This window comes from Astyanax mexicanus, chromosome 2 (assembly GCF_023375975.1).
Source record: "Astyanax mexicanus isolate ESR-SI-001 chromosome 2, AstMex3_surface, whole genome shotgun sequence".
In the NCBI taxonomy this organism is placed as follows: Eukaryota; Metazoa; Chordata; class Actinopteri; order Characiformes; family Acestrorhamphidae; genus Astyanax; species Astyanax mexicanus.
Genome location: NC_064409.1, coordinates 63,581,695 through 63,609,033, shown reverse-complemented (window position 1 = coordinate 63,609,033; position 27,339 = coordinate 63,581,695). Strand labels below are relative to the sequence as shown.

At 37.2% G+C, this 27,339-nt stretch overlaps 1 protein-coding gene and 1 long non-coding RNA gene across 3 annotated transcripts in view; one reads left to right on the top strand and one right to left on the bottom strand.

Moving 5' to 3' along the window:
• Positions 1-77: 77 nt before the first annotated feature.
• si:dkeyp-19e1.3 (USP6 N-terminal-like protein) overlaps positions 78-27,339 on the bottom strand; it is a 31,659-nt gene continuing 4,397 nt past the window's right edge. The window contains exons 1-14 of one of the 2 annotated variants that reach the window (XM_007228295.4): positions 21,191-21,436; positions 15,975-16,048; positions 14,036-14,121; positions 13,654-13,693; positions 13,445-13,528; positions 13,225-13,332; positions 12,937-13,046; positions 9,284-9,332; positions 7,130-7,250; positions 6,909-7,003; positions 6,737-6,802; positions 4,987-5,086; positions 4,520-4,672; positions 78-3,339 (exon numbers count right to left, since the gene is read on the bottom strand). In XM_007228295.4, the coding sequence (XP_007228357.3) occupies positions 2,147-3,339; positions 4,520-4,672; positions 4,987-5,086; positions 6,737-6,802; positions 6,909-7,003; positions 7,130-7,250; positions 9,284-9,332; positions 12,937-13,046; positions 13,225-13,332; positions 13,445-13,528; positions 13,654-13,693; positions 14,036-14,121; positions 15,975-16,040 (2,271 nt within the window). In that variant the 5' untranslated portion in view covers positions 16,041-16,048; positions 21,191-21,436 and the 3' untranslated portion in view covers positions 78-2,146. Of the gene's footprint in view, positions 3,340-4,519; positions 4,673-4,986; positions 5,087-6,736; positions 6,803-6,908; positions 7,004-7,129; positions 7,251-9,283; positions 9,333-12,936; positions 13,047-13,224; positions 13,333-13,444; positions 13,529-13,653; positions 13,694-14,035; positions 14,122-15,974; positions 16,049-21,190; positions 21,437-27,339 lie in introns of those variants that run through there. The other variant, XM_015600899.3, reaches the window with a different exon arrangement.
• Positions 8,670-27,339, top strand: part of LOC125799037 (uncharacterized) — a 34,883-nt gene continuing 16,213 nt past the window's right edge. Inside the window, exons 1-2 of the long non-coding RNA XR_007437854.1 lie at positions 8,670-8,864; positions 16,046-16,149. This is a non-coding gene — a long non-coding RNA (uncharacterized LOC125799037). The remainder of the gene's footprint in view (positions 8,865-16,045; positions 16,150-27,339) is intronic.

The window sequence follows — 27,339 nt, the reverse complement described above, 5'->3', positions numbered from 1 at the left end:
TAAATAGCAAAATCAGAGAAACTAATTCAGAAACTGGAGTGGTCTTATTTTTTTCCAGAGCTGTATAATGCATAAGAGTGCAAAGAATCTCTTAATTGGTAAAGTAAATGTTCTTCATTCTTACATTTCTGTTGTAAAAAACTCAATTGCATTTGAAGCACCTTTATGTTTAGAAGTGCACTGAGACACTTGTAGCTTTATTTGCAGATTTTACTTGAAATATCTGAAATCTGTCCCTTAGCTTTCAGAAGCAAATAGGGTGACTTTAACTGGCACTAAGCCTACGAAGGATTGAATCACATGTTTGTACAGAACTGAGTGTAGTGGGGCCTTAAGACGGTAATTTGTATGCAATAGTTACACTCCTTTTCATGAACTGTTTTATTACTATATTTTATTATGTAATTTGTTTTTATAAGTTATTCCATGCCAAGTAAGCCATTTTAGGTTGATGATTTATTTATGGAAGTGAATAGTATATCTGACAATGAAGTTCTTCTTACTGCACTAATCCCTAAAAGAAATGTCTTTGTGTATATTTTCATATTTCACTTTGCTTTGCAGAGCTGGGGCCTATACATAGCAATAAACTATAATACTCTGTGTCCTTGGGGAGTGGGGGAGGGAAAATATTTCATTCTTTGGAAATGCAAACTACATCCTGCTAATCTAAAGGTGCCTTATGTTTGCACTTTTCTATAAGTTTAATATGCTTTCTTTTCGACTTGCTTTCATGCCTTTTTTAATGATATGCCTCATATCTTGATACTGTGATGCACTTAACTTTTGTATACTACAGCAGAAGTACTGAAAGAAGTTTTCTGATAGACTGTGTCAGGCAGCACTGAATGCACACTGCAGAATGAAGCAATAATGTAAATGTTCAATAAAACACTGTGTGAAAAAAAAACCACCACATTTTTTTCTTTTAAACATTTTTGGCATTAAATGGTGTCATCACAGCATCACAACCAAATACAAAAGACCATCTTTGGGTTGGAACAGGTTGGAAGCTGCTTTCAAAGGGAAAAGCAGCTGCACCCGAGGAACACCACAAAACATAAAGCTCTTAAATACAGTTTAAAAAAGTGCAAATAAAATAATACGATGTTTTTCACAATATTTTTCTCTCTGTTTAAGTTCTGTACAAATTCACTGTGAACACACATTTACAGGCAAAGCATTTGAGGTTTTTATGGAAGATTGCACATTGTCTTCCACAATGTGGAGCTAGAAATCAGCAAATTGTTAAATTGTGATCCCTCTACTAGAGGATTCATTTCCAAATCCTTGACCTAAAGCATTTTAAAATACATTAGAAAAAAAAACAAATCTCAAAAACTTCTAGAGCCAACTCTCTTACACTGGGATGTGCTCATTCTGATATAAGCATTTTTTCCTTTTTTTTTTTTTTACTATGAGCCACATAAAAGACAAAAAGCTTTCTTTTTGTTACAATTAAATTGCCATTTGTGCGTAAAGCTTTACAGGATATGTTTTAAAGTGAGCAGAAGATAAAAAACAACAAAAAAAACAAAGCTGCATAAACCAAATCACATCACTCACACTTAAACACATTCAAACACATTTTCACAACTCAAAACACTGCATATTATAGATGAGGAAATTATAGAATGAGTGAAAGCATGCATACGTCTGACTCCTTTGCATAACATGCTAATTGGCTGGAGTTTCGGAAGAGCAAATAAAATTTGGAATTGAATTGACCTTTTTGGTGTCCTGTACAAATTAGAAATATTTTTGGAGTTTTTTCAAAGTCTTAAGTCTTACATAGATATCTGTACAAAGCAAACAGCTTAAAAGGCACAAAACGGGTACAAGCCAAACGGATCTAAGCTCAACAACAGTGCTTTTACACATAGAAGACAACAATTACACATAGAAGCACCATTAATGTGGCAAAATATGCTACATTAGACATAATTCCACCATAAAAGGAACAAAATCAAATCTTAACGGGTAAAAAAAAAAGCTGTACAAATCACAACAGTTTGAGAGGAAAAAAGAAGAGAGAACGTAACAGGATGGCTTGACATTTGGAAAGTTCTGAACATCAGAGAGACGGAACATGACTTTTATTTTTTTTTTATTGCAGCAGCACCAAAGGCCGCAAACGTTTCCTGTGTTAGAAGGTCACTGGCTTTGGCAGCTGGCGGTTTGGGACATGCATCCGGTTAAGGCTCGAGTCAGGCCACACCGGAGGTGGTGTAGGGGATGGAGCTGCTGGTGGTGGTGGTTTTACTGGGACCTTGGGAGATCGTAGCTGGTTCCTGTAGGTGTCCTTCTGATTCTGATTTGCCTGGTGGGATCTGAAGGAAATCATGGGGGAGGGGACTGGGGAGGGTGTGTCTGCAAAGTCGGGGGGAGGTTTTGGGAGGACGCAGTCTGAAGTCACCCAACTGTCCGGCCCCTGGTAGTCCTGCTCCTGAGGCAATGGGGGCAATGCACTGAGGTATGGCTGAGGTGGAGGAGGTGGAACAGAGTCAGGGATGTAAAAGAACCCTGGTGGTTGGGGCCAATGGTGGGTGGCACTGTCCTCTGGCAGCGTGGGGAGGCTGGAGATTCCTCGACCTGTTTCTGGGCTTGGAGGAAGAGTAGCTGCAATTTCCAGCAACCTCTCCACGGACTCCTCCTCCTCGGACAGGTTATCGTAATGAGAGGTGTTGGAGGGCCGCCGGTCGCTTGTGGAAGGGGGTACGTACAAGTTGACGGGGAACTTGCTGAGCTGCCGCTGGGCTCTGTATGAAGATGGTGAGGAACAGGGATCCAAAGGATGAGTCAGTGATGCTGCTGGTGGTGGTGGCGGTAATGTGGCGTCCTCCAGGGGTAAAAGCTCCACTCCAGCCTCTGGTAGAGGTGGAGGGGGCAGTTCAGGAAAGTTTAGAGAGTGAACACTGGCGACATCAGTCTCAGAAGGTTGGTACGGAGGTGGCCAGTCACCCGCATCCCCCTGCAGAATGGAGTCAACTGAAGGTGGTCTTTTAAAAGCACTGTCTGGCGAGAGAGTGGCGCCTGCTGAGGGGAAAGCCAGCCTCTTCTCAGCAGCTCCACTCCGGCTGTGGACTCTAGTCTCTGATCCTGCAGACCCAGGCTGTGGATATGAGGTTGTGATTAGAGGTACTGGACCATTTGCCTGGCTGTATGGTATTACTGGGCAGACTGGAGGGATGGAGGGGGTCTGATTCTGGGTGACGGGCTCCGGTAAGCGAGGGTTGGCTGGCTGAGGGAGCGCATCCTGCTTAGGCTTCACTGGAGTTAATACAACATCCTCTGGATCCTCCACACCCAGAGGCATCTTCGGCAACTCATCACCTTTTGCTGCAAGAATATTAAGGAATACAAAATAATTAAAATTTATTTTTGCTCTTATAGTATTATAATGAAATTTGAAAAACTGCTATTTGTTTCCTTCCACAAGTTCTTTTCAAGGGTAACTTATGACACTACAGATTTGAACTTTGCATGATATAAACAGGTAGTTTTACACCTTTTCACATTTAAATGGGCATGCCAAAAGTGAAGGGATAGCAGTATGCAGATTGATCAATAAGTGTCCTTGTGAAGGGGCCAGCTTGGAAACAAATAGGTGAGACATTTTATTTCCAAAGTAATGTGGGTATTTAACATTTCTCAATCAACAGTTTCATATGTGTACATCACAGAAGGTATTATCAACCACAGTGAACATTACAGTGGGTGCAAATGACCATGAGCAGCACTATCTGGTTAGAATTGTCCTTGTAAACAGACAAGTGACTCTGGCAGAAATTACATCTACATACAAGGTGGCAGGTGGCTCCATGACATTTGGCATGCCAGTGTACTTGGTAGCTACATTAGCCTTGTAGTTTCAGCATAGAACTATAAAAGCTTCTAAACCTAAATCTAAAATCTATATGGTACAGTTTTCCAGACAGGGATTGAGTTGTAAAATATATATGTTGGAAAATTAAAAGTCCAAGAAACTGGTCTTGTACAGTGATGCATAAACATACACTACATGGACAAAAGTATTGAGACACCTGCTTATTTATTAAATGTAATAAATATATTTATCCATCTATTGTTGGAGTAATGCTGTTTTCCATTTTAACTCAAATGTGTGAACTTTTTATGTGGTTTTCAAATTAAGCATTAACATTACAAAACTGTTCAATTCAGATTATTTGCTTAAATTAAGTTTATATTTAAGTAGTCTGTCTGTATCTATCATTAGGGTGAAATGTACCCGGAAATTATCTCCATGTGCTCATTCAAATTAATGCTATCACTGGAATGAACAAAATCTATGAACATCATGAACATTAAACCATGACTCAAAAGTCTAAAATCCAAAAATACTTTGTGAATCATAAAATTAAAAACTCTACAACTAAATAGTGCCCAGCAGGAAATGAACTGAACCCATATGAACTGAACCCTTTCTTAAAACTGACTAAAGTGCATTTCCAAATGACACATGTGAACATCTACAGATGGGCAAGATAATATAACATACATGGAGGAGGAAGATCCAGCTTCATTTTGCGTAGATCAGCCATGGCGGCCTGCAGCTGCTCTATGACGGTATCGTCATTTTGGTGGAAGGAGGAGGAGATGCTCTCCTGCAGAAACTCCCGCAGATCCTCCAAAGACATCTTCAGCAGACGCTCTGAAAGAGAAAGAAGAGGGCACAGTTACATAAGCACACTCAGAACCGAGCTAACTGCAGAAGCTTTATGGTGTAGAACTTAGGGTTTAAACTATGGTGACGGATTTAACATGACACAGTTATAACCCCCGCAAAAACCACAGGAGTAGGAAATAACTGTGCAGTAATTCGCACACGTTTCACGTATTCACATTTGTGGGTTGGGTGGCTAAATAAATGGAACTGATATGAGAGCTTTACGAATAAAGGGCTTCTCTGAAAGATATATATAAATTAGTTTCATTTAACTGAAGCACGTGTGACATCATACATACTTTTGTGAATTCTTAGGGCAGTGTAGGCCATAGCAGTCAGAATCCTCTCTCCTTCCAGGATGTATATGTCCCACAGACGCAGGGTCAAGGTGAAAGGTGTCTATTTGGAAAAAAAAACAAAGAAAAAAGTGAGTGATATAATGATAGGGGGAAAATTAATATACATGTATCGAAATATCTATATATTTTAATTAATATATGTAAAATATATAAAGACTGGTGTGATTCAGTGGTTCATTTAGGTTGTGATTAAACCCAAATCACTAGATATCAGTGCTGAATTTGTACGAAAAATGAACCAGTCATGCCCAAGGACTAGCATGAATAAAAGTCTGTCTTGGGTTTTGGCTAACTCAAATGAAAAATTCAGGGAGAAGTCTTGGTTTTGTTTGTTAAAGAACTCTAGTGTGAGTGTGAGTGGGTAAGAATGATGTAATGCTCTTCCCAGATAAAAAAGCACGAAGGCTTTTTCCGTGTTCTGTAACAGAGGTCACACCCCGTCTATTCTCTTTCTGCCATGCTGTCCACAGGTCTTAAATAATGGATCACCAAAAAGCAAGGGAACTAAAAGGGAGGCGGCTTTAAAACAACAAGGACACCCATTATGTTCCAAAAACTGATAATTAAAGTAAATAAGCAGAGTAGTTTGTAGCAGAGTTTAATATATACTATCACCTAGGGGATGGGCAATATTATATCGTATACAATATATCGTGACACAGAAATATCATGATATTAAAAATCCATATCGTGATAATAGGGCTGTTCTGTCTTAAAAGTAGTCTATTATTTACTGTGAAGCTTTAGGTGTATTTATTGTATAATTGTTTTAGTTTGCAGTTTATATGCATGCACTAAATATTCTGCAATATTTTTTGCTGCATTATATTATTTTATGCTATATTATTTACTTTGCCACATTATGATTATTCTGTTATACTATTATACTATATTCCTGAAATTAATTAATTATTTTAGTTTTCCTATATCGCCAAGTATATCATTATCGCAAAAATACCCTGAAATATTGTGATTTTATTTTAGAGCCATATCGCCCACCCCTACTATCACCCTCAAAGCCTTGTTTAACTCTAAAACATCAATTATACAGGGTAATGAAAAATATATGAAAAATATATAGATTTTATTCCAAGACATTTTTCAGCATTTCTATTCGTCCATTCATTACAAAATTTTGACAATGTGTGAATAAATGCTAGATTTAAATGTTAACATGTCAAAAAAATGAAAAGAATTGAGACACAAGATGTTTGTATGAAAGGAAAATATACTATAGCACCTCAAAGCCATATGTATATACACATTTTTTTTGTTGGACTAAAAAGTTAGTATTTATATTGTTGACCTTTTTCTCATTTTGACAATGTAAATCCGGCTGTTGCTTAATGATAAAAAAGACTGAATAATAATGATTACATTGAAATTCTGGAGATAAACATTTTGTATTTTGCAACCAATACCTCTAATCGACTAAGTATTTGATCAAATGTATGCAACTACAAATACAGTAGAATATCCTAAATGTGACGAACATGAGATTTTGTATCAGTCAGACTGGTGCATTTGTATTCAGCTGTATAATCTCTGACTTTAATATATTAAAACAGTCAGTCACCAGAACATGCCTGAGTGATGCTGCTACCATCTGTGATCAATCTATTAGGACAGCAAGAGGAAATCAGTGTAAACTAAGGCAGTAAAAAGGGTAAGCTATGAAGAGCAGCCTTACTCTGTCAATGAAACACTGCAGGAACCATTTGGTTGTGTATATACCCGTGGTCATCTGCTCCTTATCCTGCAAAGGAGAGAGACAAGGAACAGACAAGGTGGGAAAAATCAGTACATTCACAGAGCATTCATAGTTCCTCTCCATTAAATAAACAGGGGTGGGAAAATCTTACCATGTGCCTCTTGAGCTTTGGAAGGAGTTTAGCCAGGATTTGGTCATGGTGAGCCTGGAACCTCTGTAGCTTGGGAAAGCCAGGGATGAAGAATCCTGGGAATTATTATGAAAAACAAGTATAGATGACCTACAATTTATAAAACTCACAATGGTCACACAACACAACAATAAAAAAATAACTTTAAAAAAAACCTGTTAGGCGAATCCAGATTTGCTTACCGTGCATAGCATGCTTCTGGTTGGTAAGGAGCTGAGACAGGGCCCAAAATGCGTCCTCCTCATTCAGATACATTAGCAAAATGGCTGCAATCTGGCTCATGCCCTGGCAGTAGCTGACCTCCTACAGAAAACATAAAAGCCAAGCACTCTGTAACCATCACATGTAAACAATCACATGTAAACAACATTATATTCTCACGTGTTATAAACGCAAACCTTGCACACGCTCTAAAATATACCTGAAGTACCACAATCCAATGTATAATACATACACTACACATTAAACATTCATACAGTACTGTGCAGAAGTTTATGCACCTATGCACAATGTTGAGTGTAAAAACACTTTACAATCCAGGATTACAATCCATGCAATTGTGCAGACAGTAAAAATGACATGTAAAAAGTAACAACATCTTTGTTTAAGAAACAAAAGCGTGGTTCCAAATTTTTTAAATGGACTGAACATAATGGGTTGGTTTCCTGAAGCCTAGTTGAAGACTGTTTTCTCCTATTAATCCCAGTCTGGGAAACTGGCCCAAGCATAAATGAGCAAATACTATGATTAACAATACCAGGTTTTATAAGAAAAGCTACATAAATGTTTGAATTAACACCCTACACACATGAAATTACACTTTTTTTTAAATGAAAGTTTATTGTATTAAGCCTAATGTTAGAGTTTTAGCAAATAAACCCTTATTGTCTAGATAGATAGAATTTACACAGTACTCTTCAAAGTACTAAGGTAGGCATCTGCATGTTTGACTACATTTACTTTCTTGATTATTAATATTTGAGTACTGGAACATGAACAATTCAACATCACTTTGTTTATTTGTCTTCCATTAGATCACTAAAACAACATAAAATTAGTAAAATTAATCCACAATTCACATACATTTAAGGACAGATGTGACCCAGTTTCCCCCACTACTACACACACAGACCACCACAATGACGCAGCAGCGTTTCTGTGCTTTCATTAAGCAGAACATGATGCTCTGAAGCTCCTCTGATCAGCACAGCAGAGGTTTTCCAACTATTTAAAGCATGATCAGCAGGATCCACATCTATCAGGTTTATCAAGCTTCAGGAACTCCAGAGAAAGAGAACAGAGAACAGATCTGGCACAGACGAGGTAGTAGGGTTATGACTCTTAACCTCTCCCTCTTCAGTTCAGAACACTGTGTGCTGGATTATGTAACAGGCAACACAAACACACATGTTTCCCCCATTTACTTTAAAATTAAGGGTTATGAATGAATGATGGTGTGAGTGTGTATATGTATATCTTACATCTCCAAAATAACAACTTAACAGGCAATGTACAACACATCTCGCAGAATATTAATGATATTGTTGCACTTACAAATGCTTTGGTATTCACATGCAAAATTTTCAAATTCTCAACTTCGTACACACCCATTAGAGCAACACACGCACTAACAAAAAATGTACATAATCATCAGCTATTTATATTATTTAAAAAAAGGGTTTATCCTGCTATTGTTGGGATAACTATTTCTACTGTGCAGTTAAAGGAGAAATCCGGTGTTAAATGGACTTTTGGTGTAGTAAAACATAAAACGGAGCACACCTCCGTTCACAGCGTTCCAAGATCCGGGGCAAATTATGCCCAGTGTCACCCAGTCTGAAGGGTGTTTGGATAGACTGTTCAAAGTTCTGGATCTCGGGACGCTGTGGAAGAATGGAGGAGTGCTATTCATCAAAGGTAAGTACTTTTTATCATGTTTTACTACAACAAAAGTCCAATTTACACCGAAGTTCTCCTTTAGGGTTACAAAAGCATTAGCAAGCTCAGGATGTTAGATGACCTCATCTGCAACTCATCCTAAATGTATTGGATGGAGCACCATAATTCCAGTGTACACAGTGCCATGGCTCCACGGCTTAATGCTGAGGGCTTTATAAAACAAACCCCTTAGTTAATGTCTGGATCCTTGATTCACAAGTGTCACAGTGTGAGTACTGGGAAAACAACATAGGCATTACCACCAACAGTGGACAGCAATGTTTATGCCCTGCATGTGTCTGTGCGAACAATCAAGGCTATAGAAAATTCTATTCAAATAAATGTATGAAAACTAAAAAGTACCAACATAAATCATACAGGAAAAAACGTACACTCACCTTGTTGTAGACAGAGTAGGCTGTCAGCACATCAAACAGAGCTTTTTGCCTGTGAAAAAAAAAATTATGCAAGTTAACACGCTTAGTAACAACACACTTTCAACTTCAGCATGGGTTTCTAATGAAAGTCTTTGTTATAGCCATTGTAACATCATGTGGACTATGTAACAGGGCTGCAATGATTAGTCAACTTAATTGATAATGTTCTGAGATGAGTAGGAGTCAGTAGGGGAGGGGATAATGAAGACACCATTATAATAAACTGAGTGACAATATAAAAAAGGAAGGGAGTCGCTTGTATCTTTGTGGTTCCTCTTTTGAGTTTAAGAGCAAACAAGAACATTTTAATCACCACTTTGAGTAAAATACACCTGTTTTCCATTTTTTAGTTCCACTGAGCATACAGGATACTTTGTAGTTCTATAATTACAGGCTTTAATCCTGTATCTGTTTCTCTGTGTACATTATTATCCTCCAACCATAGAGCAGGTATTATTTGGATGTTGGTGTTTTTGTGTTGTGCTGGTACAAGGGGATCAGACACAGCAATGCTGCTGGTGTTTTTAAACACTGTCCACTTGATGTCCATTTTATTAGACACTTCTCACAAGCTGATCCACCTTGTAGATATAAAGTCAGAGACAGAAGCTCCAAATCTGTTGCTGCACAGTTTTGTGTTCTCTAGTCCTTCATCAGTTGTTACAGGATACTGTACACAGGACACTGTTGGTGGAATATTTCTGTAGTAACACAGAGGAGTTTAAAAACTCCAGCAGCACTGCTGTGTCTGATCCAGACATAAGAAATAATCCAGGGCATGGCATAAATAACTGTCAACAAATTGACTAATCAAAATAATTATGAACAGATTATGTTGACTACAAAAATAATTGTTTGTGGCCACCAAACTACGGAAATAGTATGAATGTGTGCTGCACACACGCTCACAGTTAGACATATTAGTTCTAAGATGAGAACAAAAAAAAAAGAAAACAACCCAGCAACAGTGGAGGATATTTCATGCATTAACTATCGCATCCAAAAAAGAAAGGTGCATTAATAATAGATGCTGCTGGGTGGGTGGGTAGGAGCAGAACTCAGGCTGAAACAGAGAGGATGATCTTTTTGTTCCATTATCATTCACAGACAAATCAACTAGCAAAAAAAGATGGGATCAACAAATTAGTAATCTGCCTGGTCAGTAAGGCAGGGGTGTGTAAATGAGGCCGAGGGGCAGAAGAGGATTTTTTTTGGCTGAAGCACGACAGCACTGAGCTGCTACACTGATGTAATCTTCCTACACTTCCTCCACTGTGTACAACCCAGCAAACCCACATACAAGTGTGAAACCTCGTCATGTCCTCCAGCTTAGTTTGAACAAACCAACGAATGTGACAAACGAAGTTTCGGTTTGGACACGTGGAAATCATAATCATCTTCTGAACATCACAAACAATGCACAAGATGTTTTCTTCTTCAGCTAGATATACCTGGATCATTAACCAAGATGTGAACATGAACTGAATTAATTGCAGAGCACAATGTATATATCCCCGACATAAAACCTCATGTTCAAGTCCTGTTATATATATACACTCCCGTTTAGCCCTGAATAAAACACCTTTATGATTGCCAGTGAAATGTGAAAAATGTCGGGAAATGGTTTTCCACACTGCAGCAGATTTTTGTTCGTTCAGAATGAAAACACGGCATTAACTCTGGGCATAATGGCAGTGAGTCGTGGGGCTGTCACTTCCTCCAAGTCCTCACTGACTCTCAGGAAGTTGAAGAAATAAAAAAAGGCGCTGAGACAGAGGAAGTGGCTCTTGTTTTGGTTAGGCCTCTACAAGGTCTGCACTATTCACTTCACATGCACCTGAAGGCAAAAGGCCATGGGGCCAAGACACAATGGCAGAAAGAACTCCAGACTAAAAGTAAACAAACACAAAGAATCAGCAGTGGCTTTCTGGAGCCAGGAGACAAAACATCTGATACACATAGGAGTGCTTTTCTTACAGTGCATCAACAAAAACACTGTTTAAGAATAGCACAGTTAATCATACGTGAATGTTGTGGACTATTAATATACTAATATTCATACATTAGCTTAGCATGTGAAGTACTATGTGATTTTGGGATGCAGCCTAGATATTTTTATACTACGCAGGATTCATTTATTATTTATTATTATTTGGTTACATTATGAATGTTCTTTTTAGCTGTAAAATTGATCTACCTTAACATTTATTCTGCCTTTGTCTCTGGAATGGGAATCATCACATCTTCATTTCTTGTTTCCACTATTTAAAAATTAAACCCTCCTGTAGAACTTAGTCATTGTGATTACATGACATTTATTAAAATGGTGTGTGTGTACGTGAGTGTGGCAGAGACAAAGAGAGTGATAGAGAGAGAAAAAGAGAAAAAGGTGTTTAAGTACAGTACAGGCCAAAAGTTTGGAAACGCCTTCTCATTCAATGCGTTTTCTTTATTTTCATGACTACACTGTAAACCCAGAAGTTGTTTGAACTCAAATAAATTAAGTCTGTTTTACATAAAATTGGAGATTCCTAAACAATACTCAACTATTTTGAGTTAGTTGAACATTCGTGGGCACATATACATTTAAACTGAGATCTTTGAGTTGAATCAACTTATAATAACCGAGTTTAGTCTGTTGCCATTAACAGCTTCTTTTCCATTGGCTTCTGTCACAATCTATTTGCATACTGTGTGTGTCCAACAGTTTCTGACACTCACCATCAGTGTGTAGTGATTCACCCGGGGCTACCTTAGGTAAACTTGTAGATCACATGTTATCATTAAATACTTGGCCTCTGTGTTGTAGACTGTAGAGCATCATTTACATTTATGAGTATTTAAAAAAATAGTTGAATGAAACCAGAAAGAAGACTAAATACAAGTTCAGGAAAATATTAAATTTAAATATATATGTATATGTATTTGTTAAGTTAATTGTACTTTATTATATTTTTTAATTGTAGTTAATTATATTTCATGAACTTAAAATTTATTAGTTAATCGGTTACAACAAAAGTTTTGAGTTTAGTTAACTTATCTGGTTTTACAGTGTATTTACATTGTAGAGTCTCACTGAAGGCATCAAAACTATGAATGAGAACATGTGGAGTTAGGCACTTAACAAATAATGAGCTGGCCTCCACAGTCACCGGACCTGAACCTAATCCAGATGGTTTGGGGTGAGCTGGACCACAGAGTGAAGGCAAAGGGGCAACAAGTGCTAAACACCTCTGGGAACTCCTTCCTTCAAGACTGTAGGAAAATAATTTCAGGTGACCACCTCTTGAAGCTCATTGAGAGAATGATGCCAAGAGTGTGCAAAGCAGTAATCAGAGCAGCGGATGGGTATTTTGAAGAAACTTGAATATATATATATATATATATATATATATATATATATATATATATATATATATATATATATATATATATATATATATTTATTTTAGTTATTTCACCTTTTTTTGTTAAGTACATAAAACTTAAATTTATAGTTTTGATGCCTTCGGTGAGAATCTACAATGTAAATACTCATGAAAATAAAGAAAACGCACTGAAAAAGAGAAGGTGTGTCCTAACTTTTTGCCTGTACTGTATGTTCACTGACTTACTTGACTCCAAATCTTTCCATGAACATTACATGATTTCTAAAAGTCCTGTTGACATCCAGGTCTATCTGTTTGATCTCTGTTGAGTGGAGTCTGGCTTGTTTCTTCATTGCCTGTTGCAAATGGAAAAGTCAAACATTATTTCAAACGTAATCCGTGAAAAACATGACTTAAAAGATTCTAAACTTATAGAGCTAAAATTATATTCATCACAAAGGGCCCCTGCTCAGCTTTTTTATAGCAAGCCTATCTGGGCACCCCCATTATATGTACTCTATCATATTGTCTTACCTCATACTTCCCCTGATTCTGCTCCTTTACCTTCTCCACTTCCAGCAGAAGAGCCCAAGCCTGGCCCCGCAGCTGCAGGGGAATCCCCTTATACACACGCTTCATCATCTGCACCACAAACACGCAAACACGCACACACACAGGATGAGGAAATGCTGGAACGGGATCTATTGTCTGTGCCCACGCTCAGTGGAACTATGTGAAGCATGCCTTTCCTTACCTTTTCACTGTTATGGTACTTTTGGTCCCATTTCTTCACCATCTTAAGCCACTTCTCCGCTCTCTCAATCTCCTGAAGCTTATGCTGTGAACAAAGAAAGCAAATGAGAGTGTTAACTAAGGACCAATTCATTCAAACAAATTGGATATCTGAATAAAATTAAACGCTTTAAATGTATTTTAATTTTGTAAAGGGAAACAGGATCTGACCTTTTCCTCCACTGCACTTGGAGTGGGCAACTCCTTCTCACTGGGTAGAAAGAAGAAGCAACACAGTCAGGACATCATGAAACAAAACATGAGTTTCAGCTCTACTTCTGTCTGCATGTATGACAATGTAACCAGGATCAGTATCAAAAGGAACCAAACCTACATCCTTCCTCAGCACAGGGACTGTAAGGTCACAGTTATATAAACCCCACAAAAATGTCACAAAAGGGTTAAAAAAAAACATAGGCAACTGCAGATCATTTTCTCACTGATTAATGACCTATGCTTCCACCGCTGTGGTCTTCTCAGTAACTTCATCATTAAGCCTGTACAGTAAATGCTCCACTGTCTGCTGGAGAACGAAGAGTGCTGCATGACTTACTGCAGGAAGCCGAAGCGGTCCATGACCTTGTAAAGGCTGTAGTTGGCATCTTCCCAAGGGTTAATGTGCGCGTCCTCTGTTCTGCCCTGCAATCATTAAAAAAAAAAAGAAGAAGAAAAAAAAAAAGCCATCAGGAAAAAAAAAAACAGGAGCAAAACAAAGCCATGGAAAGACAGACTGTGCTGGCAAAATGTAGAGAAATTTGGCAATTTATGAGGCATTACTTGCTTACAAATTGTGACTGGTTGCACAATTTAACATTTGCTAAATATACTAAGACTGGCCCACATTATACTGACAAAGTATATCCTCTCCTCACCATTCACAATTATTTCTGTGCTAAAAAAAATTTAATAAAATATGAAGACAAAAAAAAAGCAGAATTTGGGAATATTATTACAGAATATGTCTGCATGAAATGTTTTGTATATATATTAGTTGTTTTATCATTCTGATGTAACTTAACAAATTAAATGATCTATAATAACTATAATAACTAACAAACTATTAAAACAATCTATAAAAATTACTTACAAACTATTAAAACATTCAATGAACCAACAAACAAAAAGTAAAAACCTTAAAAAAAAAAAAACACACACACAACTAAATTACCAAAGTAAGATATTTACTGAAACAAACAAACAAAAACTGCCCAACTATAAACACATTCGAAAGTGGATAATATGGAATTTTCCAAAGAATAAAACTCATTGCCTAGAACCCTAAAATAGCTTGTATTTAACTTTAGTTAAAAGAATGTTTCAAAGATACCCGGCAATAAACCCCATAAAAAAGAGAAGAGCCACTTCTGCTTTTTTTCCTTTTTTTTAACATCTTGACTTTGTACTCTCTAATGGCTTCCAAACTTAGTGTTTCTGCCTTGACTACAATCAATGGCTGCCAAATGTGAGTGTAGATACAGTCTGACACACAGCTGCACTCTATCACAGCAAGCATCCATCACTTCCCCCATCTCTGAGTAGAATTAGTCTATAACTGTTTACTCTCTACAAGCCTCGACTCCTCCATCTACCTCCTGACTTTAATCAAATAGGACACATCAAAAATATAAGTGCAGATCAGGGAAAAGGAGCTTTTTACTGCATAGTTTCTCAGCTTCAGGGCAAATAGCTACTGTATGGATTGCCAAGAAACTGGTTCCTCTATCACCGATTATCTATCAATCATCTACAAAGGCGTCAAAGCAGGATTCTGAAAAGTGATCTTTATTATGGAGAGGCTTCATAGAATGTAGATGTGGAAAGATTGATTGGCTATGTATCAGTATTAGCCCATTTTAAATTAAAACATGTGATCAGTGGATATTTCTCCAATTTAGCCAATTATTTGTAAGTTAAGGATTGCAGCAACTTTGTGAGGCTTACTGATGTGGCTCATTGGTCATATAATCCTCTCTAAAGTGTATCTTTTAGCCCAAAGAGTGGGTATCTATTAGCACAGCATCATATCAGAGCTAACAAACACTGTTAACCCCACAAATCAGAAAGCAGTGCTGACTATATCAAATATCAGCCACTATCAAAAGTTCAGCAGCAACAATCAGTAATCTAAATGAACCGAGTTTAAAATAATGTCCTTTTTAACACTGAATAAGCTGTCCTTTTCTATGTGTTCGCACAAAGTTTAGAAAAAAACATTCTGCACCAATCCCTAAGCAGGGTTGGCTGAAGCAGGACTACAGCTGCAAGAGAAATAGCTCCCAAATAGCAACAAGCATGCCAGACACATGTGCTGTTTCAAGTGGTTGCTTTGTCATTCTTTAAACCCCCAAACCTGAGAGGCTATCTGTAACAGTGTCTGACTGAGGCTATAATAAAATACTGTGTGAGCTGGATGACACACAAAAAAATTTACAATAGCGACAGTCCAACTTGGCTTGTGCAACAACACAAGTTCATGAAGATGTGTGACTAACCTTGTCATATTTTGAGATGATTTCAGCCCGTTCTTCAGCTATTAATAACTCGATATCTTTCTTCATCTCAGAATCTGGAAAAGGAACAGAAGAAAAATGTATAAACAGTGTGTCTCCAAAATGTGACGTCTCAGCTGGGATATGACACACTCTTTGTCCCAAGATCAAACTTACCGTAAGTGTTACTGGCCTTTAATGAATTTCCCACTACATGTGATTAAACACACATGCTTAACAGTCTACATTAGGGATGTTCCTGGGTACTGTCCAGGTTTCAGAATTCAGATACATATAAAATTTACTATTCAGTATTCATTATATTCAACTGAATGAACATCCTGTAAAGCTCAAACACAGTTGTAAATAGCTCTGTTTTACAACAGAAGAGTAAAACCCCAAGACTGTTACAGAAGTCTTGAAATAATATTACTACCAATCCAGTCCTCTGGAGAAAGCGGGATAATTTGGGAGTGGGTCTAAAAAGGCTAAAAGCTAGTGCTAGGCAGACTGGGGAAGGACCAATCTATGAAGCTTCTCTGCTGGTATCTGCATACGTAAACTAGAAGAGCGTTTGGGCAAAAAAACTTAGGCTATGTTTATATTACCAGCCACATTGCTCAAATCAGATTTTTTGCTCAGATTGGATTTGGCTATCTTGACGGTTTACATTCACAAATGTAAGTGACCTGTATCTGTGTGTAATGTGGATGAAATCTGTCCCTGAAATGTCTCACATATGTACATTGATAAGTGTATAAACGTCGCCTTCTTTAGCAACAAAAAAAAAACTCAGATTTGAGAAACGATTTGTATCTTTATAAAGGGAAATGGATGAGTTAGCAGCTCAAATGGTGTGCATCTTTTGCTGGAGTGGAGAGTAAACAGCTGTTCTGAAGTACATGCTCAGGTCCAGGAGGTGAGTATCTGCTGTTTTTGCTGCTATAGCTGCACAGCTGCACCAAGAGATGTGTGGGTATGAGAGAGAAGCACATAACACATGCGTAAAAAAAACAGAAAGATGCATGAATCCCAATTTGACCATTCACATTCATGTCGCATGGCCATTAATCGGATACGAATCTGATTTAGGACCACGTGAAAGTGACTCAAATCTGAATACAGCGTAAGCGACCACAAACAATGACATAACTACAATAATAAAAACAACGTTCTCATTAGACTGATTAACTATGATACGCTAGACTACACAATGCAGCCAGTGGCTGTTACTGTGCCAAGTAGCTAATAACTGTGTATACTAGCAAACAAACAAACTTTTGCACCCTTTTCTCTTTCTTTGTTTACCCTTTCCCTTTGTTTAAACGTCTTTCCAGTCTGTTGCTTCTCACTAACACTAATTCTGCTTTTAAAGCCCCAGTGCTACCACCATTAGCTTAATATCCATGGAAAGAGTCTGCTAAACTGAGCATTAGCCAATCACACAGAAATGTAATGTTAGCAATATGTGCAACTGTACTACACACTACTACATGGTCAGCAGTGTATGTGTAGAACTGTTGGCAGCTACAATGCTAAAGTCTTATTGCTGGCTGTGGGGGTGGCTTTGTTTGAGTAGGAAGGTGGGACTGTTGTTTGATGTGACAGAATTTACCAGAAAATCAGAACAGCCTGTAGAATCACATGCTTCTTGTAAAAATGAAACACACAAAATATTTGATCCTTTATATTTCACATTTCCTCTTATGACAGATCCATATGAAGTGGCAGAAAAAGGCTGCTTTATTTACTTGGTATCTTTAAGAAGACTAAAGTGACTGTAATCTAGTATGACATATCCAAAACCTCAAATGGGAGGAGAAACATTACGGGAGAAAAAGGAATAAAAAATGGATGTCAAGTCGGAGCTTTGGATAATACACTTTCTTCAGTTTACTTGCTTCAAACTAATCTAGAGGAGACTGCAGACAACAGGAAAATCTCATGTAAAGATAATGATAAAGTGAACATGAGGGTCTAGAAGTCAGACTAGTTTATACAAATGACAGACATGGGTCACTTACAACCATGAATGTGAACTATCAATGCAGAAAGAATTAACTGTCACATCTGACACTGTTTCCTCTAGTGGTGACAGGCCCATACATTCAGTGTAACTTATCACACTTTAGTTTACTACCTCTTCCCAAACCAGGTTAATCATGATACCAACAGCTGGACTCAGCAGGGTTGGAGCTGCGATGCAAACCAGCACAGCAGTCGGGCTCAGCAAGGTTGGAGCAGGTTAGCCATGATGCTAACTGCCAGGCTTGGCTAAGTTGGCGCTGTGATGTTAACAGACACAGAAGCTAGGTTTGGCGGTGTTGGGGTGGTTAAGCCGCAATGCTAACTGCCAGAATCAGCAGTATTTGTACTAATAACATAAGCTGTACAGAGCTATAGTTTAAGATGAGAAAACTTAGCCTTAGCCTTTTTTTTATAAAATGACTCTATTTCTGTGTAAATGTCAAGTAAAAACAGACCAACTGTAGGTTACAGCAGCTCATTATGGCTTTAATTTAATGTAGTTCTGTCAAAATGCAGTGTGGCATGGTGAGAAATTTGAAAAGAAGTCCCAGCTTCTGTTGATATATGGTGACAGCACCAGAATATTTTGATTAAAATTAAAAACTCTCTGCAGGCTTTTGTAACTACTATGTCATGACATTTTGTTGAATTCGGATGCGGAAGTGTGCATGTAGTGAAAACTGAGCAACAAATCAGAATTGAGCAATACAGCTGGTCATGTGAATGCAGCCTTAATGCAGGAGGTCTGTGTGAAGAGGCAATCCGTGGCAAATACCCAAACACATTATTCCACCCTGCAAATCTTTTAATGCTTTAGTTAAAATAAGGCCATAATTTAGACAGGCAGTATATCAGTTCATTTATTTATAAGCAATGTGCTGGCCTCCAATGAACGTACATAAAATGGACAAGTGCCAGTCATACCACCTTGACTAGACCACCACTTTAGTTCTGGCTCTTTCTAAGATAACATACTAAAGTTATGCACAGGACTCTGGACAAGCTCATGAGCAAATACCTAAACAGACATTCTGGACATGCCTGAATAATCCTTCAATGAAGCCGAGACCGGATACCAGACAAACACAGCACCAGCACAAGGCAGCAAAGCAGAATCATATGGGCAAAAAAGCTGTTTGAAGATTCCTTTAGACTGTGACCTAGATAACAGAGCACAGGGTATTAGTGTAGTCACTGTACATGGCATGCAAGACTGCTCTGATGTCTTGCAGATCACCAGTACTGCAAGTACCAGCACAGTGAGTATATGCTTAACAGTAGCATGCAAAAATATGACTAGATTAAAATTAAAACATTCTTTTTAACCTTTTAAGTAAGATCAGTGATTTTTTTTTCTTGTTTTCAAAAAATATGAGTGGACCTTGAGCTCCTAGACAACTTCTAACAAAACCTCGATCATAGTCATTGAAAGACCCTAGTCCCAACAATCCAAGTAACAGTATAGTATTTTGAAAATGTAAATATACCACTGTTAATTCAACCCTGCAATGTGATTGGCTGAGAGACATCAATATTAGGCGTGTGACGAGACACGAATGTCACGAGACGAGATTTAAAAATAAAATCTTAAAGAAAACATCAAAAATGAGTTTTATTTGACAAAAACGCAAACATAACAGACTGGTTTCTCACACATTGATTTGATAAGAAATAGAAATAATAATAAGAATAAAAATTAAAAATAAAACTTTTCTAGGTCTTGAAAACAATAAGTGCAAACCACAACCAGTCATATTAAGCCTATGGTTTGTGTTTTTTTTTCTCCTAAATCTCTTGTAATTTAACTATGCATAACCATAACCAGTCATATTAAGCCTATGCTTGAACTGCAAAACAAAGCTAAGGGATTAGTACACCTGCCTATGTCACGTGTAGGATTTACTTACAGTATTTATATATGGTTTGTATCTTGTTGGTCACTCTGTTACCGTTTATTGTTTCCACTGGAGCCAAAATGCAGCCAGACATACAACTTAAAAGTAGCAGAAGCATCTTCTATGCAAATGCCTGAATTTTCCTCTTCTGCGGAGAGCTGCTCTCACTGCACAGCCACCACACTCGCTGCTATCGCTACTGTGTTGCCAGATTCCTCTTAAAAAGTCCACACTAAACTGCTTTTTCCCCTGTGAGACAGGGTTAAGCTTGACGAGAAATATCGTCACATTTTAATCTCACACCCCTAATCGATATCACAATATACTGTATCATTTTTTCTTTGCGATACATTATTGATACGTAACTGCTCTACATCTCTGTTCTACTATCTGTTTAAAAGTCTTTCACTTTTCATCATTTTTCATTATTCAAGATAAAAAAAAAACTACATAAAGAATAACAGTATGTCATCATTATCCCATTAGTTTCATTATACAGAACCATGTTGTATGTTAACCATATGGGATACAGTGCCAACAAATATGCTGATCTGGTTCAGTGGTTTAGGTGGTCTCAACCAGACATAGATTAATGGAACATCCACTGTCTACCAGCACCTATTTCACCACCTGTCTCTCCTCTCTGTTCTCTGACAGCAGGTCAACTTCACAGGTCAACTGACAGCAATGCGACTTTCATTCAGAAAGTTTAGACCCATCTTCAACTCCTTATTTGGATGTTTATTGTTGCGTGAGCCACAGTGGGAGTATCAAGACAGGGAAATGGCTTTCAGTGCACCAACACAATGGGTCTAGCTGAACTAAGCAGTGTTTAAAAGAGGAAAATGTTGATTTGGTCACTTGTGTAGGAGTACAAACTGTTATTTTACACTTTAATCTAGATTAAATTTACAATATGCACAATAAAAAAAAGTTGTTATTTTACTGAACTGAACTAGAGATTCTCATTTGTTTTATGTGGCTCTAAAGGCTCTCAGTTGCTGACAAAGATGTGCAACAGAGAGAGTTACTCTGATACATACTATAATCTAATGCACAATCTCTAAGAACAACAGCAAACATATTTAATTATGTCAAAAAGCACACAAAAATTTACAACAATATAAGAACAAAACATATACACAAGTGGGTAGATAAAACAGACAGACAAAATGAAACCCACAGACAGGGAAAAATATGTAAAGATGTAAAACATACTATATTTAGTCTTGTATCAAGCTCAATACATTTCACAATAAAAGTTCACCCAGCTGATACCGGGCATATAATAAATACCTTCATCAGCTCCCCTTTGTCATCTAAAATCCCCAAAATATCCAATCTGCTCTGCTCCACATGATAAAAGTCCAACAGCTCCAATCTGGTCTTATTGTAAGGAAAGCCTCAACCGCTCCTCAAATCCTTCAACCTCTCGCTCCTATAATCCAACAAATACTTCTGGTCACAGGCCAGATTAGATCCAGCATAATGCCAGCTGAGACCATCAGCAGAGCGAGTGACTGAGAAAGCCCTCTCTCCAGTCAGACAGGTGGCTTTTCATCTGTTGTCCACACGGTCAAAACCCGCTGACAGACACGGCTGCACTTTAACCCTGGACAGGCTCAGTCAAGCTGTGCTATAATATATCAGGACGTGGCTGACAATCAGCCTGTGGTCTGTTGTGCTGGTTTTACGTACTTCTTTTAGTGGATATTACATTAGGCTACATATTATCATGCCAGAGAACTCAGTTAATCCTGATTATTTAAAATAACTCCAAAAATATATAAATAAATAAATTCACCAGTTATGCAATAGCACACAATCCTTCAGGACAGCTTAACTGGAAATGCTACGTCCATCATGTCACAATGTAAACAAATAACAGGCCGTTCTGTTCTTATCTTTGCACTGCAAACAAGGAGCATGAAGAGTTTTTATCATCTTCAATAGAAAAACAATAGAAATTATAACTAAGATAAAATAATTTAGATACATAAATATAACTGCATTTATCTGTAGTTTCTAGCAGATAAATCAAAAAAAGTAAAGCACACCAGTACATTCCTGAAGATGTAATTTTCCAAACTGGTCAATAAATGAACATACAAACCTGTAGACATTTATAACTGTGACATTTTGAAGGGGTCATAGATATCTAAGGATATCTAAGTGAGGACAGTTTGAAAGGGTGTAACCATTTCATCTGCAACCACACATCAATTTATTAATCTGATGGGACTTTCCACAGATATTGCCATGATAAATGTGTGCTGGTGAGAGATGTGAGTGTTTATCTTTTACCACTTTTATTCATGACTTAACTTTATTAATCCCCAATGGGTAAATTTATTTTTCCAACAGCAAAGTTCCAAACGAAAAACTGCACACAAGTGTACATCACAGAACACAGCTACTCGTGACACTAAAACACACAGTAATAACAGAGTACACAGTCAATAGCTGATCTTATATTATCTTATAGCAGCAGGAATAAGGGATCCTTTGAACCTTTCAGTTCTACACCACAGTGAGAGGACAGTAGATGTATACATCACAGTAGATTTATATGTACGGTGGTTATTATTATTATTATTATTATTGTAGTGCCTCAATTCTAACTCAAAACTATCTTATGTTGTAAATTAGAAGACATGCTGAAAAAGGGTCAGAACAGTCGAGGCTACTACACCATGACTTATTCATCAAGCTAAAGAGTGCAAACTGGTCCAGGGCTAGGGAGTTGATGGCTGAGTGAAAACCAGTGAATCAAAAAAGTAGGGCATGTCCGATTCATCTAATCACTAATCATCTAATGTCCTCTCAGACCGGTTACAATTTGACATTACTTTTACAACCAAGTAGAACCTTAGATAGCCAACAGTGACATATAAGCTGCTGCCTCCCAACCAATTACTACAAAAATACAACTATAAAATACTGTTTATTGTCTGCGTCCAAGCTACAGATACAGTACAATACTACTATACTACTATAGTAGGGGTGTGATGAGACACTAACATCACGAGACGAGACGAGACACGCTACTGGGTTCACGAGAACGAGACGAGACACGCTACTGGGTTCACGAGAACGAGACGAGACGAGACAAGATTTACAATAAAAATTTTAAAGAAAGCGTCAAAAATTAAAAATGACAATCATATAACGCAAACTTAACAGACTGGTTTCTCTCACAAATTAATTCTATAAGAAATAGAAATAAGAATAAAAAATAAAACTTTTCTAGGTCTTATATAGTGCAAACAGTAAGTGCAAACCAGTCATATTAAGACTATGGTTTGTGTTTTTATTTTCTCCTAAATCTCTTGTAATTTAACTATGAATAACCATAACCAGTCAAATTATGCTTAATTTGCTAAAATAAAAAATAAAAAAGATTATGCTTGAAGTGCAAACAGAGACAGAACATTTTTTTAATACAGTACAGAGCTAAGGGATTAGTACAACTGCCTATGAAACGGTCACGTGTACGATTAACTTAAGTATTTACATATGGTTTGTGTCTTGTTGATCACTCTGTGTAGTGTAATTCACATTCTAAAGGACATGTTTTACATATGCATTTCTGGACAAGCTGAGAGAAACAGACCCAGAATCTAAAGAATATGAAATAACACGACTCAGGAAAAGCAACATACGTATGAGTTATTTGTTACCTGCTATTTTAGTTTCGTCCATATCTGTGCATGTTTTCTGAAAGCTTACAGATACAGAGCAGAGCAGTACTTTATGTAAATTGTGGAGGCAGTGTAGCCATTCACTCCACTGATTCTAATAGCTATTTTGTTTACTTTAAGTTCAATATTGTGACCTCCTCTTCTGCAGTCACCATGTTTGCTGTTGTCAGAATCATTTGATGTATTGCTTAACATCCATGTCAATGTAAAGGACGTTTAAAAGTATATGGCAGTGATGGTTATAATGCCTGAAACATGCTAGGGCAGTTAGCAGCATGCCAAACCCAGAGTGGACAAGTTAGTGGCACAGTTAGCAAAGAAATAGCCTGTCTAGTTCTGTGAAAAATAGAAAGTAGGTGACTAAAGATGAACATTTTAATGCAGGGGGTCATACACAAAAGACTAAATTAGACAAAAATCCAGCACTTTACTTTAGGTACTCAGTTTATCTACAACAGTTTCTATTTGAGCCACAAAGAGAGGAATGCGTTTTCAAATTATTATTTCAAATTATATCAAATTATATTCAAATTATTATTTCAAATTATATCAAATTATTTGACTCATCAAAAAAACTCAACAAAATTCTTAATACTGTCCTTATTTTCATACTTTTATATAGCGCAGTACATGGTTTTACTCTAGTTGCCTGTGGTTGTAACAGTAAAATTAATACAAACCAGTGTAATACATGTTTAAGTGTATAGGCTCTCATTAATTTTGAAAGCAAACAAGCTAAACAAACCAATAAATTAGAGGAGGCTAGAGGCTAACAACCCATTTTTTCCTCTCAGATATATTTTAAAAGTCTGCTGCTGACCATGCACCGTGACACAGTGGTGAAGATCTGTGTGGTTTAAAAACAGAAGCGCTATTGTGGTTAGGCTTTCTGCACACAGCACTGACAGAATCGACCACTTATTCTAGTTGTAAGCTGATATTTTAAGACTGAGTTCATCTTTACAGCGGTGTTGTCATAGTAAAGTGGAAACTTCATACTAGTGCAAGAAACAGCCTGGAATTAACTGCACAGAAGACTGCAGACCTGGGCATAAAAATACAACAGCCAATAAACTGATACCACCATGCATAAACTTCTCATGGAGAACCAGCAAGCTAATTAGGCTATGGCTTTTTTGATTTCCGCATGGTTGGATGACAGCCTAACTTAATGTGAGGTTTTTTTTTTTTGGACACCAAAGAAAGAACTGGGCCAACAGGATCATGAGTGAGAGAAAGATTCTGACCACATGCATTTACACTCAGTAGTCAAACCCGAATTTGCACATCTGTTTCTTACTGTGCAGTGCTAAAGAAAATAAGTCATAATTTTACATACCCTTGTGCATGACTTTACATTACACCATCCTCCATGATTATCATTATAAAAGACATTGATCACATGCCAGTGATGTGTTCTGAAGAGACAAACATGTTTACACTGCAATAACTTCCTGTAGGGGTTTGTTCAAGTGATCATATTTGATTTAAATGCAAATATGATTTAAATGCAAATATGATTTAAATGCATCTTGGATGTTTACACTTGCATTTTTGTGAGGCACAGCAAATAGGGTAGGGTACTGGTTTTGGTTCATGCCATTAAAAGAAAAGCCTTTCTCTGTTAGTCAACATAAAACAGGATCATAACTATTTTTTATGACATTGTTTTTTGTACTTTGAGGTAGGACCTGACTTTATTAATTGGGATTTGATTGGGCGTTAGAAAGTGGGCGTTTCAAAACAATCGTGGAGTCAGAAATAGATACTGGACCGCAATCAACCATGGAGGACTACTCAACTCCTGCAACACCTGCAGCACCCCCAGTGAAAAACACAGTCAAAATACTGGTAGAACAGATGAAGTGCAGACGTGAATAAAAATAACAAATTATGTTTTCTCTTAATAACAGGTGTTATTCTAAATTTTGTTAGAATGAACAAATATAATTTTTTCATGCCTCTGACATGCAATGACATAGGCAAGCTTCATAAATTTTAACAAACAGAAAATTATGCCTTTTGTGTAACAGTATGCAGTGAGTGGCATAAAATACGATGTGGCACAGTAGCTAAAACTGTATATAAAAAAAAAAAATCCGCAAATAAATAATAATAATAATAATAACTAACAACTAATCAAAGTTTAATTTTAAGTTAAAGCTGACCTAAAAAGGATTAGTAGAAGATTTGTTCAAGTCCTCCGACTTGGTTTGCAGTTCTGGTACGAGGCATGACATCTTAGAATTCATCAGAAAATGATTAAAATGTATCTGATCCAAAAAAACTGCCAGATACAAATCTAGCCTGACACAGCATATGCACAGAAATTACACCTAAAAATAACGGTTTGTACCGCTGACTTGTAATAGGGACTATGGAGTGTCGCCCATTGTTGTTTGTGACAAAACACAGTTCTGCTGCATCATGTAACTTCAGTGAAGCGTGAAAAAGAACATATCCTCTAAAGTTCCGCAACTGCATCAGTAAACATGTTCATTTAAGCTAGTCCTGCATCTTTAAGCTTTTTAAAAAAAACATGTGGGGGGATTTTTACAAGTATGTTAGTAAATGTTGGGATTTTTTTTTTTTTTTTTTTTTACATGATGCTGCTTTAGGCTTTTGATCTAGTTCTCCAATTCATGTTCCTTTAAATCAAGAACGTCATCACACCGATACTTGATGAATGTATAAGTGAAGCTGGGCTTCGGACCTAAAATAACTGCATGAATGTACATGAAAAATTCTGGCTAGGACTTAAACTGTCAAAACGGGTACAACCTTAATGACAAATGTGAAATCTGGTCCTTTTACTTCAGACATATGAGGTACTTACCTATTTATTTTATTATAGTTTTTATATAAAGGACGGAATCCTAAAGTCGACTAGAAATTTCTACTTGGCCACATGGGCCAACTGCTAACTCCGGAAATTGAAAAAATATTTTTTTTCCCCCCACATTAGTCTTTGTCTATAAAGTTTCTCTAAGCTGAAAACAAAATCAACCACTAGATTCAAAGGAACTAACGAATGTAAACATTTTCTCTCACCAGCAGTGGACTGTCACAGACCAAAACCCAAAAGCTCCGCACGTTTCCTTACATCTGAAAGTGTGTTAAACCCAGTGAGATGTGAAACAGCAGTCATGCTGGCTCCCATGCAATATCCTATAGCTTACAGTGAAAAGAAAAAAAAGCCCACCACAACATTAGGCAAAGGTTTCAGATCAACTTCGGACTTCCCCATGACTGATATTTTACCACTGGACGTATCCTTTAAAAGACAAGCCTTACTCAGGCTCCAAAAGTAAACAGGCTACATCCCCTATAATAAACACATTACGCACAAGTAGACCTTTTTTAAGGATGAAAAATCTGGATTTTCCAAAAGTTTATGGAAAAACACAGAAGAGTAGTTTATTATTAGATCCTAAAAATAAACACCAATATTTTTTTGTGGCCTTTGTATGGGGTTTTCCTAATTTCATTAACAGAGTAAGGGGAACCCAGTAATGTTGATAGCAGACTGAAAACATCAAATAACTGCTGTGAAAAAGGGACAGAATTTTTGGTGTTGCAGCACATGCAACTTCATGCAGCACTGCAGCTGCGTTATACAATCTCCCAGGAAACAGGTTTAATCAACTAGTCAACAGGCTGTCTTAAAAACTTCTCAAAAAATCTCACGATATGCAATACTTTTCACAATACATGTTTTTTTTTTTTTTTTGCTCTTCAAGTTTG